Below are 17,178 nucleotides of genomic sequence, written 5' to 3' on the forward strand. Positions count from 1 at the left end.
TATGGGGGTCATCTTTATGCTAGAGTGTGGTTGCGGGCTTCAGTATATAGTTTGGACCTCCAGATGTCTTAATGTGAGAGTGGCAGAGCATATTAAAAATACTAAAAAATGGATTTTTGTAAAATCTTACAGTAAAATCCTTTTCTCTTAAGCTCATTGACAGACGTAGTCCTCCTTGATTAATATCAACTCGGGTTATACTGCCCTCTACAGGAGTAGGACTAGACAGGAAAGAAAACGTTCTGGCCACACCCTAGGGGCAGTCCCAGAGGGTATATCCTCTCACTTCCTGCTACAGCAAATCAGTTGTCACAAAGCAGTGTTTAGAGAATTTAACCCAACCCAACTCAAAAACAGAGGGGCGGGTACTACGTCTGTCAATGAGCTTAAGAGAAAAGGATTTTACGGTAAGATTTTACAAAAATCCATTTTTCTCTGTCGCTCATTGACAGACGTAGTCCTCCTTGATTAATATCAACTCGGGACATCCCAAAGCAGTGCCACAAATGAGGGGTGGGAAAATGGAAATCAAAATCCAATCTAGAAGGCCCAACTGGTGCCAACTAGAAGATTTAAAGGCTCATCAATCACACGATGAGACTCAACTGAAATTCCAACGGAAAAAACCCTCGAGGTAGACCACCGGTCTCCTCAAATTGCGGCCTGCAAAACCTTGCGGCCAAATGAGGCATCCGCCGATGCCATATCATAAACTTTATAAAATTTTGTAAAGGTATGAACCGACGACCAGGTAGCCGCCTTGCACACCTGGACCACTGACGCCTGATGGCGGTAGGCCCAGGAAGTACTGAGCGCTCGAGTGGAGTGCGCCTTAACAGGGAACGGAGGATTCCGACCCCTAATCGAATAAGCCTGTACCACCGTCTGTCTGATACATTTGGAGATAGTCGCGGCAGATGCAGGCAACCCCTTTCTGGGGCCATCCGTGATCACAAAAAGTGAATCCGTCTTACGGAACGATTCCGTAGCCTTCAGGTATACCCTGATTGCCCGAACCACATCCAAGGAATGCAACGCATATACCCGAGGATGATTGGGCTGAGGACACAAGGAAGGTAGCACAATATCTTCATTCAGATGAAAGTCTGAAACCACCTTAGGAAGAAAGGATGGCTTCGGATGAAGAACTACCTTATCCCTATGAACCACAAGATATGGGGAATAGCATGATAATGCAGCCAGTTCTGACACCCTGCGTGCAGAAGTGATAGCCACCAAGAAGGCCACCTTCTGGGATAATGTAAGCAAGGGAATCTCCCTGATATTTTAAAAGGGAGGTTTCTGCAGAACCGACAAAACCAAATTAAGATCCCAGGGCGGTAAGGGCACGCGCACTGGCGGAGCCAAGTGCCGCACCCCCTGGATGAAATTCCGCACCAAGGAATGAGTAGCCAGCGGCTTCTGAAAGAAGATTGCTAACGCTGAAAAACCTGACCCTTGATAGTGCTCAAGGATAGTTTCTGCTCAACCCCCTTTTGCAGAAAAGCCAAAATTCGGGTCACCAAATAGGTACGTGGGGGAAATCCCAACGATTCACACCACGCAATATAAGTCTTCCATGTGCGATAATAGACTTTGCTAGAAGTCGCTTTCCTTGCTTTAGAGTAGGAATAACTGAAGCTGACAATCCCCTGTCCTTCAGTACCTGGGTCTCAATGGCCAGGCCGTTAAAACCAGCGACTGTAAAGCACGATGGAAGATCGGTCCTTGAGACCGCAGATCCTCCCTGAGAAGAAGTCTCCAAGGAGCGTCTGCGACTAGCCTGCCCAAGTCGGTGTACCCGGCTTGACGAGGCCAGCCCAGAATTACCAGGATAACTGGAGTTCCCTCCACCTCTATCCTGCGGAGAAATCTCAGCAGTAACTTGAGAGGGGGGAAGACATACAGTAGCTGATACTTCCCCTACGGGGCGCTCAGCGCGTCTGCTGCGTCCGCTAGAGGATCGCGGGCGCGAGCCCTGTTGAGCCAACCTGCCAACAGATCCATATCCCGGGAACCCCGATGAAGGGACAGCTGGTGAAATACCTCTGGATGAAGAGACTATTCCTCTTGATCCAGAATCTGACGGCTGAAATAATCTGCCTGTCCAACCCCGTGATAAATATCGCGGAGAGAACTGGAACAACTGTTCCCCCAATAAAGAATGTTGGCCACTTCTATGGCCGCCAGGGCACTCTTGGTGCCCCTTGGTGATTGACATAAATCATGACCGTGGCATAGTCCGATTGGATCCGAACCGGACTGCCCTGGAGCTGCTCGGGTCCAGTAAATCAGACAAAGTCTGATCGCTCTCAGTTCCAACACCTTTATCGGTAACCTGGAATTTATCAGAAGAAATTACTTCCCCTGGCTGCGCATCGGAGACCGAAGCCACCAGACCAGAGCCTCCCTGGTCTGCTCGCTCAATCGGATCCGATTGTCCAGGGAATCGGGATTCTGATTCCATATGAGAAGAATCTCCTCTTTGGAGAATTCGGGTATGAGACTGGGCAAACGGTACTGCCTCTAAGGAGGCGACCATCAATCCCAGCCAGTTGACGGACAGCAACATCTGAATCATTGACTGAATCTTCTGGAGTTTCTCCGCCTGGAGAAACACTCTTGCCAAGGATGTATCCAAAATTAGGCCCAGATAGTTCAGTCTCCTGGTGGGAACCAGGGATGATCTTTGGGAAAAGCAAAGAAAACGCTGATGTCCTGCGAAGATGGGGATATGAGGATAGGCATCCTAAATGTCTATGGATGCCAGGAAATCCCCCTGATGAGGCCACCGCTGTATGGATGGACTCCATCTCTTCCAAGACCAGAATTGGACGAAACCTAGCCCTTTTTCCTGGGCATTGTGAACAGGTTCGACTAGAACTCCTTCAAGGAATGGGAACTACCACTGCTTGTTGCATCAAGCTGTTCCCCGCAAAGCTTTTTAAGCTACCCGGGGATGTCGAATATTGGAAGGGAAGAATCGCACCGGTGGAAGTGATCGAAACTCGATCTTGTATCCCGACCATATGACCTTGCCAACCCCTTTATCTGGGATTCTGGAAAGCCCTGGATCCGGAAACCGGTGAAGACGTCCCCCCACCCTAGAGATGGGTGGGGCCCATTCTGTCAATCCAACGAGATAACAGTGGCTTTATTTAGTCTGGAAATCGGTGAGTCCACTATTGGTGGTACCGTTCATCTTTGTAATGAGGGATTCCTCAAAATGATAGCGCCTAGCAATGCGTTTGGAAATAGCAGGGGCTCGTTTACGGAAGACCCCATTTGGGCAAGGGAAACCCTTCACCATTTTGGTGGGCTTGCTAGTACCAAAAAAGGAATATGAGTCTCAGCTACCTCTGCCGGTGTAACCTCAAGATTTAAGGTTTCCCGGCAATGACAAGCTCAGAATCCGTATCTGAAGTATCAGATGACATAGGGGTAGGCGGGGGTCGCTCTTCTTGACCCCCGTCCCTGACAGGCTACCTCCACCCGGGATGCCAAAGACTCCAAAACTGCTGATAATGCATCATCACAAGTGGGGTACTGGAGGGTCCTGCGGCCACCCCGAGGGGATCAGGTGGGGATACATGAGTGGCAGGGTTCATGTAACAAGACACTTGCCAGCAAACACCAAAAAATAAATTGCAAGAAAAAAAAAACATTTTTTTTTTTTTTAACTTAGTCCCCCAGCGCAGTAGCGCCCCTCAGTCTACCTGCTTGGACCCCTAAGAAAGAGAGAGAGAGAGACCCCAAGGCTCACCTGATGCACAGAAGTTTCTTATCAACCTGCTTCCAGCACTGTCTGTTACAGACAGGAAGTCTTTGGCTTGCTTTCCCTGGGCCAAGGAGGCGGCTCCGCCCCTTTACACGCCTTCCGGCGCCTCCCAATTACTCCATGAGGTCTTTGGTCACCTCAAACATGGCCGCCCCCATGCTGGAGACACGAGGCTACGCCAATATGGCGGCCTCGTGCGATCTGCAGGAAAATGGCTGTGGCCTGTGTAGGATAGCGGCGGCTTGCAAGCTAGCAGCGGCCTGCGGGATGTGTGCATTCGGCCTATGCGGCCTGCGGAAGTGCCTCGGCCTGCGGGAGGTGTCCTCGGCCTGCGGGAGGCTGTGTGGCCTGTGGAAGTGACCGGCTTTCTGGCATCGGCCTGTGTACACACTAGACAGGTAGGATACCTCTATACCTCAATAGTAATGCCTTTTAGTAGTCTGCCACTGACTTCAGTCACCCTTACAGTCATATAGTGACTTTAGATAGTCAGCTCCCAAACCAAGCCTCCTGGTTTCTATTCACAAAAATCACACTCAAATTGGGGGATCTGTGACCTGTTATAGGATAGAGGGGAGACCCAGAAAACCGAGTGTCCGACCATCCCAGAGAGGGGCCCGCGTCCACCAACAAACCCGACAGGGGGAGAGGGGGAACATTCTACTCACCATACCGGAACCAGGCGGGCGCCAACTCCTGACAGAACCCCTCTCCATCGGGGTGGGGGGGCTGTCGACCAATACGGACGCCGTGACTCTGTTGGTCATTGGCGTCCAGGCGAGACGTTTAACTCGCAGGGTCAGTCCCCGTCCAGTGGGACTATGTCACGGCCGACCCAGTGCGGAGCTATGGCCTGCACGCGCTCGTAGGCTGAACTGGGGTGACCACTGGATCTCAACATCCAGCCCGTCGCCCAGTTTCAGCTAACTTGCTTGAAGATCTCACAGGAACACTGGAGAAAAAAAGCTGTCTAAAAAAGTATTTCTAAAAAAAAATCTTGCCAGGACCGAAGATCCTAGCAAGGAATCTAGGTCCTTACTCCTAACTAGAAAAAACAGATTTGCTGTAGCAGGAAGTGAGAGGATATACCCTCTGGGACTGCCCCTAGGGTGTGGCCAGAACGTTTTCTTTCCTGTCTAGTCCTACTCCTGTAGAGGGCAGTATAACACGAGTTGATATTAATCAAGGAGGACTACGTCTGTCAATGAGCGACAGAGAAAAGGGAGTTGTTACACATAATGTATCGAGACATTTTAAGGAATTTCATAATAAGAAACCAGATTCTTTACAATTTTGGGGGTGGAGAAAGTTAATAAACACTGGAGAGGGGACAATTACATTAGACAAATGAGCAAGAGAGAATCCTTTTGGATATTTGAGGCTAAGGGTCTTGTTCCTAGGGGTCTTAATGTTGATTTCGATTTGAACTGTTTCATCAGTGATAAATGATTTTATGGGTTTTACATTTTTAATTCTTCAGGATTCGGATTATCTGTTTTTTTATATTTGTATATATATATATATATATATATATATATATATATATAGTACCGTACATATATTTTGTATAAGTACAATTTTATCCATACTTTATAGAACTATTCTATTTATATATTTTAATCTACCATTGTAGTTAGTATGGGTATTTTATCTACCGTATATGCCGGCGTATAAGACGACTGGGCGTATAAGACGACCCCCTAATTTTCCAGTTAAAACCTAGGTTTTGGGCTATACTCGCCGTATAAGACTATCCCCCTACCCTATGATGGGGTCTTGTCTAGCAGGAGTATAAAATGTAAACCTTAAGAGGACTCCAGGTTTAGGACTACCAAGCTTCATATTTCATGTTTGAGGTTATGTCTTATGTCTTTAAGGTTATTTAATACTAGGGATGAGCTTCGAGTTTGAGTCGAAAGTAACTTCGACTCAAACATTGGCTGTTCGCTCGTTCGTCGAATGACGAATAAACGGGCTTCTTCGCGGGAACTTCGAGTTCCTGCATTATCATGGACTCTGACCTCACTCTGACACAATTTTTTTATTTTTTAATAAAGGGCTTTTGTCTTCATTTTTTTTGTACACTTTTTTGGTGAATGGATAGGGGTATGATGTACCCGATATCCATTCAAATGGGGGTGGCCGGGATCTGAGGGCCCCCTTGTTAAAGGGGGCTTCCAGATTCTGATAAGCCTCCCCCCGCAGACCCAAACAACCACAGCCCACGGTTGTCGGGAAGAGACCCCTGTCCCCATCAACATGGGGCAAGGTGCTTTGGGGTGGGGCCCCCAGCCCCAAAGCACCCACCCCCCCATGTTGAGGGCATGTGGCCTGGTATGGTTCAGGAGGGGGGGGGCGCTCGCTCGCCACCACCCCATCCTGGCCAGCCAGGCTGTGTGCTCGGATAAGGGTCTGGTATGGATTTTGGGGGGGAACCCCACGCCATTTTTTTATTTTGGCGTGGGGTTCCCCTTAAAATCATACCAGAATACCCCTGAAGAAATCACGTGACTCCGTGACCTAACGCGTAGGGCGTTCACAGCGAGAAACGGGAAGTGACGTACCGGGACACAGTAACACAGTCCCGCGGCGAGTGTATACACTGAATTGTAAAGTTTTGAATGTAAGTGACACTATTAATTTAAAATAAAATGCTTATAAATACTGCACCATGATGGCCCCCCTTCTTTACCGAGTTATAAAGACCAATCATCCGGGAGAGGAAGGAGTAACCCCACTGAGCGGAACATACTCATAAAGGAGTGTCAAAAAGTGAAAAGAGGGCGCTGGTGCTAGTGTATTTGAATGTTTAGGTGATCAATAAAGTGACTGTGTGCGTGAAAGGATATATTATAAATAGGGGCACATCAACCTCAAAATGTGCCTAAATGCAGATGCCCACTCTATATATCAACCACACAAAAATAATCGCGCACATATAAAAAATATATCTTAATATATATATATATATATATATATATATACACACACACACACACACACATGTGAAGTGCATCAACAAAATATTAATAAATAAATATATATATATATATACATATATAAAGTGCATCACAAAAATTGTATTATAAGTCCGTGTAATTCTGCATAAATAAATTAATATAAATTACACAAATAAAGTGCATGGAGTGCTGCCAAAAAGTGAATAATTCCGTGCAGAAAATAGCAGTGTTGAATGTGCCTTTTGTGAAAATATCCCCCTCGTGAGGTATAATAAATATATGTGCTCACCAGATGGGAGCAGGTCACTCAGACCTAGCAAGCTCGACAATCAATATTACTGAATGGGCAAAACTCTCCACTCAGGATAGGTCCTCCAGAGCACTCATATAGTGGGTTAAAGGGGAGACAAGAATCCAAATAAAGTGTAATATTGCATTTTTATTAAAAAATCATGAGATAAAACTGGGTGCTTACATATCATAGTGCCATCCTGGCACAGGAAGACTCGCCAAAGTTGTATTGCACACAGACCCGGATAGCAGAGAGATTCCCCTGGTACTGGGTAGCGTGGCAGCGGTCGGCGTGCGTTCCACCACTTGAGGAAGTGATGTCACTGGCTAAGGAATTTCCGGGCGATACTCAGACCACAATGCATTTTGCATTTCGCAATGACTTCCTGATGACGCTATTTCAGCCTCACTAAATATGTAACTATGTAAAAGGTAATGCAGCCATGACATCCAATGACTGGTAAGCTGCAATTAATTACATTTTTGAGTTGTAATACTCTTTAATACTCAGTGAGTATGATATCTAGCCCCATTATATTAAATAGTATTGAAAATGCTTAAAGTGGAGCCCCAGGCTCCCCACCCCAAAAAAATAAAAGCCAGTATAAGGACACTTACCTGCCCAGTCTGCACCCGAGCCGGTTCTTCAATCGGCTTCGGGTGCAGGCGCCGGCATCTTAGATAAGGGAAAGCTGGCTTCCTACTACGCATGAGTGAGAGGCGCTGCATTTTGTGAATGGTCTCGCAGTCTTCTGGGACTTATATGTGCCCCAGAAGGCTGGAGGGGGTGGAACATCCTTACAGATCGCCATGGCGATCAGACCCGGAAGTGGGAGCAGAACCTGTCAAAACCAGGTACCAACTCCCCCCAAAAAAGTGCCCAATTTGGCAGTGGAGGGAGAGGGGGGGAGGATACAAACAAGCAGAACTTCCCCTTTAGGGGGAAGTTCCACTTTGAGGCAGACGTTCACGTTAATAATCGTACTCAATATTGAGTGCAATTTGGTATGAGCAGAAGCTCGTAGAAACCAGTTAAAATAATTAATACATCATCAGAATGCATTCTGATTGGCTGATTTTAGGATTTAGCACTCTTTCTTTAGGCTATAAGACATGCAGTGCCTTGCGAAAGTATTCGGCCCCCTTGAACTTTGCCACCTTTTGCCACATTTCAGGCTTCAAACATAAAGATATAAAACTGTAATTTTTTGTGAAGAATCAACAAGTGGGACACAATCATGAAGTGGAACAAAATGTATTGGATAATTCAAACTTTGTTAACAAATAAAAAACTGAAAAATTGGGCGTGCAAAATTATTCAGCCCCTTTACTTTCAGTGCAGCAAACTCTCTCCAGAAGTTCAGTGAGGATCTCTGAATGATCCAATGTTGACTTAAATGACTAATGATGATAAATAGAATCTACCTGTGTGTAATCAAGTCTCTGTATAAATGCACCTGCACTGTTATAGTCACAGAGGTCCGTTTAAAGCGCAGAGAACATCATGAAGAACAAGGAACACACCAGACAGGTCTGAGATACTGTTGTGGAGAAGTTTAAAGCCGGATTTGGATACAAAAAGATTTACCAAGCTTTAAACATCCCAAGGAGCACTGTGCAAGCGATAATATTGAAATGGAAGGAGTATCAGACCACTGCAAATCTACGAAGACCTGGCCGTCCCTCTAAACTTTCAGCTCATACAAGGAGAAGACTGATCAGAGATGCAGCCAGGAGGCCCATGATCACTCTGGATGAACTGCAGATATCTACAGCTGAGGTGGGAGACTCTGTCCATAGGACAACAATCAGTCGTATACTGCACAAATCTGGCCTTTATGGAAGAGAGGCAAGAAGAAAGCCATTTCTTAAAGATATCCATAAAAAGTGTCATTTAAAGTTTGCCAAAAGCCACCTGGGGGACACACCAAACATGTGGAAGAAGGTGCTCTGGTCAGATGAAACCAAAATCAAACTTTTTGGCAACAATGCAAAACGTTATGTTTGGTGTAAAAGCAATACAGCTCATCACCCTGAACACACCATCCCTACTGTCAAACATGGTGGTGGCAGCATCATGGTTTGGGCCTTCTTTTCTTCAGCAGGGACCGGGAAGATGGTAAAATTGATGGGAAGATGGATGGAGCCAAATACAGGACCATTCTGGAAGAAAACCTGATGGAGTCTGCAAAAGACCTGAGACTGGGACGGAGATATGTCTTCCAACAAGACAATGATCCAAAACATAAAGCAAAATATACAATGGAATGGTTCCCAAATAAACATATCCAGGTGTTAGAATGGCCAAGTCAAAGTCCAGACCTGAATCCAATCGAGAATCTGTGGAAAGAACTAAAAACTGCTGTTCACAAACGCTCTCCATCCAACCTCACTGAGCTCGAGCTGTTTTGCAAGGTGGAATGGGCAAAAATTTCAGTCTCTCGATGTGCAAAACTGATAGAGACATACCCCAAGCGACTTACAGCTGTAATCGCAGCAAAAGGTGGCGCTACAAAGTATTAACTTAAGGGGGCTGAATAATTTTGCACGCCCAATTTTTCAGTTTTTTATTTGTTAAAAAAGTTTGAAATATCCAATAAATTTTGTTCCACTTCATGATTGTGTCCCACTTGTTGTTGATTCTTCACAAAAAATTACAGTTTTATATCTTTATGTTTGAAGCCTGAAATGTGGCAAAAGGTCGCAAAGTTCAAGGGGGCTGAATACTTTCACAAGGCACTGTATATGGAGTTAAAGTGTATGTTAAGCAAAAATCTTTTTTTGTCTTCATTTTAAATAGAATGGAGCAGGATTAGAACACAGATCTGTTTTCCACTGCAATCCAGAGCTTTAGTAGAGAGATGTTCCCTCACTTTTTGTCCCAAAGATGGTTTTACCAGATATGAGGTGGGAGAAAACAGGCTCTCCCCTATTTTAAAAAAAAAAAATGTACTTCTGCATTTTTTGCTTTTGGAAAGTTAACATAAAACTACACAAACCAAAGCTGTAACCTGTACTCATTTCTTGTACTTTCAGTAACTAAGTAAAAAAAAAACACCCCTGAAGTTATACAAATACATATTAAAGCCCTTCGAAAGGACATTGCAAAGTAACACACAATGCCCAAATCAATAAACTTTATTTCTTTATCATAAAATGTAAAAACACTGTATTATAGAATTGCTAATGCAGTATTTAATTTCCCTAGACTTGAAAAAAAACATTGCTTATGCAAACTGTTGATTTCAACTTACTCTTTTGATGCTTCATGCCAGATAATAATAGGTAACAGGCAATATATGTAGTAAGTCCATGGACTTGACTGGATTATCAGGAACAAGACTGTACACAGTGCCAGAGTTGAAAATCCATATTTCACAAGAGGTGATGTTGCCTGAAAAATAATTACATTTAAAATACCTTGTGGAAAAATGTTAAACTCAGCTGTTCTGATATACAGATAAGGACAATATTCTGAAATGTTTGCCTTCTACTTTACAGTGGAGCTCTTGCCAGAGCATTTTGGACACGGTATGGAAGGGTAAAGATGCTTTGTCAAGTTTTAAATACTGATGAAGAAAAAGTCAGCACAGGTTTTAGTTGCAGAGATCTATGCCTGAAAATGAGACCATAGGTCATTTTAACCGATTTCTGTAGTCCGCTAAACCTGGCAGAGGGGCTACATACACTGCTCAAAAAAATTAAAGGAACACTTTTTTTTTTTTCCCCAAAATGAACACTTTCTAATCAGGGTGTAGCATCAAGTCAAATAAACTCCTGGGATATTGATCTGGTCAGTTAAGTAGCAGAGGGGTTTGTCAACCAGTTTTGGTTGCTTTGGGGTTAATTAAATTAATAACAGGTGCACTAGATGGGCAACAATGAGACAACTTCCAAACTAGGAATGGTTTTACAGGTGAAGGCCACTGAAATGTTTTTACCCACTCATCTTTTCTGACTGTTTTTCACTAGTTACGCATTTGGCTAGGGTCATTGTCACTACTGGTAGCACGAGGCAATACCTGAACCCTATAGAGGTTGCACAGGGAGTCCAACTCCTCCAGAATGGCACATCAATACACGTGCCTTTACCGGAAAGTTTGTTGTGTCTCCCAGCACAGTCTCAAGAGCATGGAGGAGATTCCAGGAGACAGGTAGTTACTCTAGGAAAGCTGGACAGAGCCGTAGAAGGTCCTCAACCCATCAGCAGGACCGATATCTGCTCCTTTGTGCAAAGAGGAACAGGATGAGCACTGCCAGAGCCCTACAAAATTACCTCCAACAGGCCACTGGTGTAAATGTCTCTGACCAAACAATCAGAAACAGACTTCATGAGAGTGGCCTGATGGCCCGACGTCTTTTAGTGGGCCTTGTGCTCACTGCAAGTCACTATGGACATCGGTTAACATTTAACAAACAAAAGAGAAAACAGGCGCCTCTGAGTTAAGACTGCAATTTAATATGGAAAGCAAATAGTAAAAACTTACATCAAGGTAAGTATAGGCAGACAAGATGAGTCCTTCCGGTGTCCGTGTGGAGGCTGGGGGCTAAGAGTCACCACTGTAGGTCTGTGTTCATCTCCTCTCTTCCTCTTCCTGTCCGGCAGGAAGTGGGGGGGTGTCACGGCAGTGAGATGGAGGCTTGGACTGCAGGGTGAAACCGCAGTGAGATGGAGGCTTGGACCGCAGGGTGGCCGTGATGCTCATCCACAGGAACTTCCGGCGTAATGACTGACGCGTTTCCGACTTTGAAAAAGGAGCACGCAGGCTTGGAAACGCGTCAGTCATTACGCCGGATGTTCCTGTGGATGAGCATCACGGCCACCCTGCGGTCCAAGCCTCCATCTTACTGCGGTTTCACCCTGCAGTCCAAGCCTCCATCTCACTGCCGTGACACCCCCCACTTCCTGACGGACAGGAAGAGGAAGAGAGGAAATGAACACAGACCTACAGTGGTGACTCTAAGCCCATAGCCTCTACACGGACACCGGAAGGACCCATCTTGTCTGCCTATACTTACCTTGATGTAAATTTTTACTATTTGTTTGCCATATTAAATTGCAGTCTTAACTCAGAGGCACCTGTTTTCTCTTTTGTTTGTTGCATGTTTGGAGATCGCTTCCGCTCCCTAACAGGCTGGCCCTGAGCATTCAGACTGTTTCCTCATCTCACCTTAAGACTTTATCATAGCCTCCATGTGCTATTATATGGACTACCGTTTTATGAAGTGCTAACAGCTTGCGCCACTTGTTCCATTTCTTATCGATTAACATTTGCCATTGAACACCAGAATTGGCAGGTCTGCCACCGACGCCCTGTGCTTTTCACAGATGAGAGCAGATTCACCCTGAGCACATGTGACAGACATGAAAAGGTCTGGAGAAGCCATCAAGACTGTTATGCTGCCTGTAACATTGTTCAGCATGACCGGTTTGGTGGTGGGTCAGTGATGGTCTGGGGAGGCATATCCATGGAGGGACACACAGACCTCTACAGGCTAGACAATGGCACCCTCACTGCCATTAGGTATCGGGATGAACTCCTTGGAACCATTTTCAGTTACCCCTGATGCATGACAATGCCCGGCCTCATGTGGCGAGAGCATGCAGCTGTAACGTTCATGCGTTTTTGTTTGTGGATGGATTTACAGCTGCAGAATTATTACACTCAGTAGCCTTGTAGAGAATCTGTTGAACAACATATCCAACTCTCAGGACTTTATCACCGTGTACAGCCTGTTATATACTATATATATATTAATAGATGTTTAATGGAGGGATAGAGTATATGAGGATATATAGATGAGAGACAGGCTATTGTATGGTGAGCACTAGAAGTAGTATAGGTGATGGTAAGCAGATAGGTTCTGATGTCAAGTATAGTACAGATGGTAAGAGGACACAGATGGAGTATACTTTAGACAGAGTAACCTAGTGCAAGGATAGTTCAAGGTAGTCCCAAGAGCTAACAGTCTTATGCAGATGATAGTGAATAGATAGATACAGATAGTCTTGGTAATTGCAGTAGATGACAGTAGGAGATTGGTTAGTAAGAATCCCCTGCGGGGTACTTATCACTTAGATAGGTTAGGAATAACAGTGTCCATTGGAGAGGGATGATCCCGTAGCGAGATACGGATCACCAGCGAGGTTTCCGGCTTTAGTTCAGCAAGGAAGGTATGTCAGCAGCTCCGACTTCTCAGGCGTAGGTGCGATGAACATGGGGGTTTGAACGAGCGATGAGTGAGAGCAAACCGGCGATTGAAATAGCCGCTCATAGCAGCGCTCGGCAGTGATGTCATCCGGTCTTAAAGGTATATGCGTCCTTTGTTGTACAAGATGGGACGCAATTAAGAGAGGAGAAATATGGAAACAAGGGTACCAGAGGTACCGGAACATTACAGTACCCCCCCCCCCCTAAGGCCGGCTCCGGAAGGCCTCTAGAACTGTTTTTTTCGGATATTTCGAGTGGAAATTGCGAATCAGTCTAGGGGCATGTATATCGGAGGTATCCAGCCAGGTGTCATCTTGGGGCCCATAATTCTTCCATCGTACAAGATACTGGAGTCTTCTTCTATTGAAACGGGAATCCAAAATTTCTTTTATCTCAAATTCTTCTCCACCTTCCACTTGTACAGGAGGTGGAGGTGATATAGTAGGCCTTATTCCTTGGTTAGGAACATGGGGCTTCAGTAGAGACACATGGAAGACAGGATGTATCTTGAGGTCTACTGGCAATGTGAGTTGTACTGCAGCTTTTCCAATAAGCTTCTCTATTGGAAAAGGTCCCAGAAATAGAGGTCCAAGTTTTTTACTAGGGATCTTTAGTCTCAGATTTTTTGTAGAAAGCCAAACAAGATCCCCAATGGCATATTGGGGAGAGGGTTTCCTACGGAGGTCGTAGTACTTTTTTTGTTGGCTATGAGCATGAGATATGGTATTGTTGAGTAATCCCAGAGAATCCTTTATCTGGGCAAGATAATCAGATGCCACTGGATTACTTGATGGCAAGATACGTGGAAGAAGGAGTGTGGGATGAAACCCATAATTCAGGTAAAACGGACTTTGCTTAGTAGTGCTATGAGTAGCGTTGTTATAGGCGAATTCCGCCAGTGGGAGGAGATCTGCCCAATCGTCCTGTAGATACGAAGTATAGCAACGCAGGTACTGTTCAATGCACTGGTTAACTCTGTCTGTCCGTTGGTCTGAGGGTGGTAGGGAGAAGTGAGGTTACGCTCTATTCGCAGTATCTGACATAGAGCTAGCCAAAACTTTGAGATGAATTGTGAACCACGGTCAGACAGCAGTGTTTTTGGAATACCATGTAACTTAAAGACATGTTTCACAAGTAATTCCGCTGTTTGTTTGGATGAAGGTAATTTTCGGATAGGGGTGAAATGTGCCATCTTGGTCAGATGGTCCACTGATACCAAGATGGTGTTGAATCCTTTGGAAGGTGGTAGTTCCACTATGAAGTCTAAGGATACCACTTCCCACGGAACCTGGGGTATCGGTAAACTACAAAGTAATCCTGATGGTTTCGTGTTGTCAATTTTAGACCTAGCACAGATATCACAAGATGAAACGAACTTTTTTACGGTTGTCTTCATGTCTGGCCACCAAAATTGCCTAGTGAGTAGATTGAGAGTTTTAGTCATACCCATATGTCCTGCCATAGGTACATCATGCGACAATTCTAAGATCTTGGTTCGCATAGTAGGGGGTATGTATAATTTATCGTTGTAGTAGAGGAAGCCTTCTGCGTCAGTAGTTAGTTGTGGTGGAGGTGAATCCAACCCTATGCTGTGCAAAATCTCCTCCTTCAGTGAGTGAACGACTCCGATAATACTGTGGTATTATAGGAACTGAGGGAACCTCAGTGCAATCTTTCTCGGCTAGTCGTGAGAGTGCATCCGCTTTTTTATTTTTGTCTGCGGGCGTGTAAGTTACTAAAAAATTTAATCTCAGAAAGAATAACGACCACCGTACCTGCCGGTGGGAAAGAGTTCTATTAGTCTGAAGGTATTGGAGGTTTTTGTGATCAGTATATATCAGAATTGGCAATTGAGTGCCCTCAAGTAGATGTCTCCAATTCTCTAATGCCAGTTTTATTGCTAATAACTCCTTCTCACCTACTGGGTAGTTCACCTCGGGGCTACTTAATGACTTTGAAAAGAAAGCAACTGGGTGAAGAGGTGAGGTGTTTGTTGGTCGTTGCGAGAGAACTGCTCCTACTGCCATATTAGACGCATCTACCTCCAAGATGTATTGAAGGGATGGGTCTGGATGGCATAGTATGGGGGCAGTAGTAAAGTTTGATTTCAGCAGAGAGAATGCTCCATTTGCTTCTATTGTCCAATTAAATGGTCTCTTCGTGCTTGTAAGTTGTGTGAGAGGTTTCACAATCGCAGAGAAGTTTTTAATGAATTTTCTATAGTAATTAGAGAATCCTAGGAACCTTTGTAATGCTTTGCGAGTGGTTGGCACAGGCCAATCCAGAATGCAGGATATTTTGCTCATGTCCATTTTGATTCCACTTTTAGATATAATATATCCTAGGAATAGTACCTCGTCTTTATGAAACAAACATTTCTTTGATTTAACATATAAGTTATGTGCAAGTAGTCTTGACAACACAAGTCTCACATGTTTTATGTGCTCAGGTAAGGAATGAGAATAGATAAGTATATCGTCCAAATATACTACCACACAAACATCAAGCAAGTCTCGGAATATCTCGTTTATAAACTGTTGGAAGGCTGCGGGGGCATTACATAGCCCAAATGGCATTACAAGGTACTCGAACAGTCCGTATCTGGTTCTGAATGCCGTCTTCCATTCATCCCCTTTACGGATTCGAATTAAATTGTATGCCCCTTTTAGGTCCAATTTTGAAAAGAAAGAAGCCCCACGCACCTGTTCGATAAGTTCAGGAATAAGAGGTAAAGGATAACGATCCTTTATTGTGATGGCATTTAATTGTCTGAAATCAATGATAGGCCTAAGGCTAGAGTCCTTATTGCGGACAAAGAAGAGCCCAGCAGCAGTGGAGGAAGTAGAAGGTCGGATGAATCCTTTTGCCAAGTTTTCATCCAGATACTCCTTAAGGTGAGAGAGTTCATCCTGTGAGAGAGGATATACATGTCCGTAAGGCAACTTGCTAATAGGGAGCAGATCGATACAACAATCATAGTCCCTATGAGGAGGTAGCATTTGAGCGCTTTTCTCAAGGAAAACCTCCGATAAATCTTGATAACACTTAGGAATAATGTCATCTGGCAGTACAGACAGGATCCTATCATGTGTGGGGAGGTTACACGTCGTCTCGCAATAGTGAGAAGAGAAGGCTAACGTTCTTGTTTTCCAATCGATGATTGGTTGATGTATGTGTAACCAGGGAAGTCCCAAAATGATTGGAAAATGTGGCGAAGTTAATACATCAAAGGTGGTGGTCTCCACATGAGACTCGTCAGCAGTTACAAGAAGTGCCTGTGTCTGACTGGTGATAGGACCAGAGGATAAAGGGGTACCGTTAATAAAACTAACGGAGACAGGTTTGGGTTTTGAAACAATAGGTATTTTATTAAGGGAGACAAAACAAATGTCAATGTAGTTTCCACAAGATCCTGTGTCAATCATAGCCTTGGTGGTGATCCTAGTTTGGTCCCACTGCAATGTTAATTGAACAAAAAGATAAGGATTAGAAAAGGAAGTTGTGAGTCCCCCTAGCAAGACATTTGAACACTCGCCCCCTTTTCTGCGGACAAGAGGACAGTCGTTTACCAGATGATTCGGGGATGCGCAGTACATGCAAAGATGTTCGGTTTTCCTCCTGGCACGTTCAGAAAGGGTCAGAGGTGGACGTATCATTCCTACTTCCATAGGAGTAGGGTCAGCAGGCAACATCCGAGAAGGACTGGAAAATGGTGAGCCCATCTTCTCAGCCTTTCTTTCTCGTAGTCGTCTGTCAATATTGATACTGGTCTGGATCAGTCCCTCTAGAGTGCCAGGTAAATCCGCTCGGGCGAGCTCGTCTTTAACGGCCTCAGATAGGCCGAGTCTAAACTGCGTTCGCAAAGATGTGTCGTTCCACCCTGAATCAGGGGACCATCTTTTAAAATTCGCCACGAAATCTTCAACAGGTCTCCTTC

The 17,178-nt window shown here is 44.9% G+C and overlaps 1 protein-coding gene across 1 annotated transcript in view; it reads right to left on the reverse strand.

The window, feature by feature from the left end:
- Positions 1 to 17,178, reverse strand: part of PIGN (phosphatidylinositol glycan anchor biosynthesis class N) — a 710,925-nt gene that overhangs the window by 311,488 nt on the left and 382,259 nt on the right. Inside the window, exon 15 of the mRNA XM_082259251.1 lies at positions 10,284 to 10,423. Coding sequence (XP_082115377.1) covers positions 10,284 to 10,423 — 140 coding nt within the window. The remainder of the gene's footprint in view (positions 1 to 10,283; positions 10,424 to 17,178) is intronic.

This window comes from Pelophylax lessonae (assembly GCF_965119305.1).
Source record: "Pelophylax lessonae genome assembly, chromosome: 5".
In the NCBI taxonomy this organism is placed as follows: domain Eukaryota; kingdom Metazoa; phylum Chordata; class Amphibia; order Anura; family Ranidae; genus Pelophylax; species Pelophylax lessonae.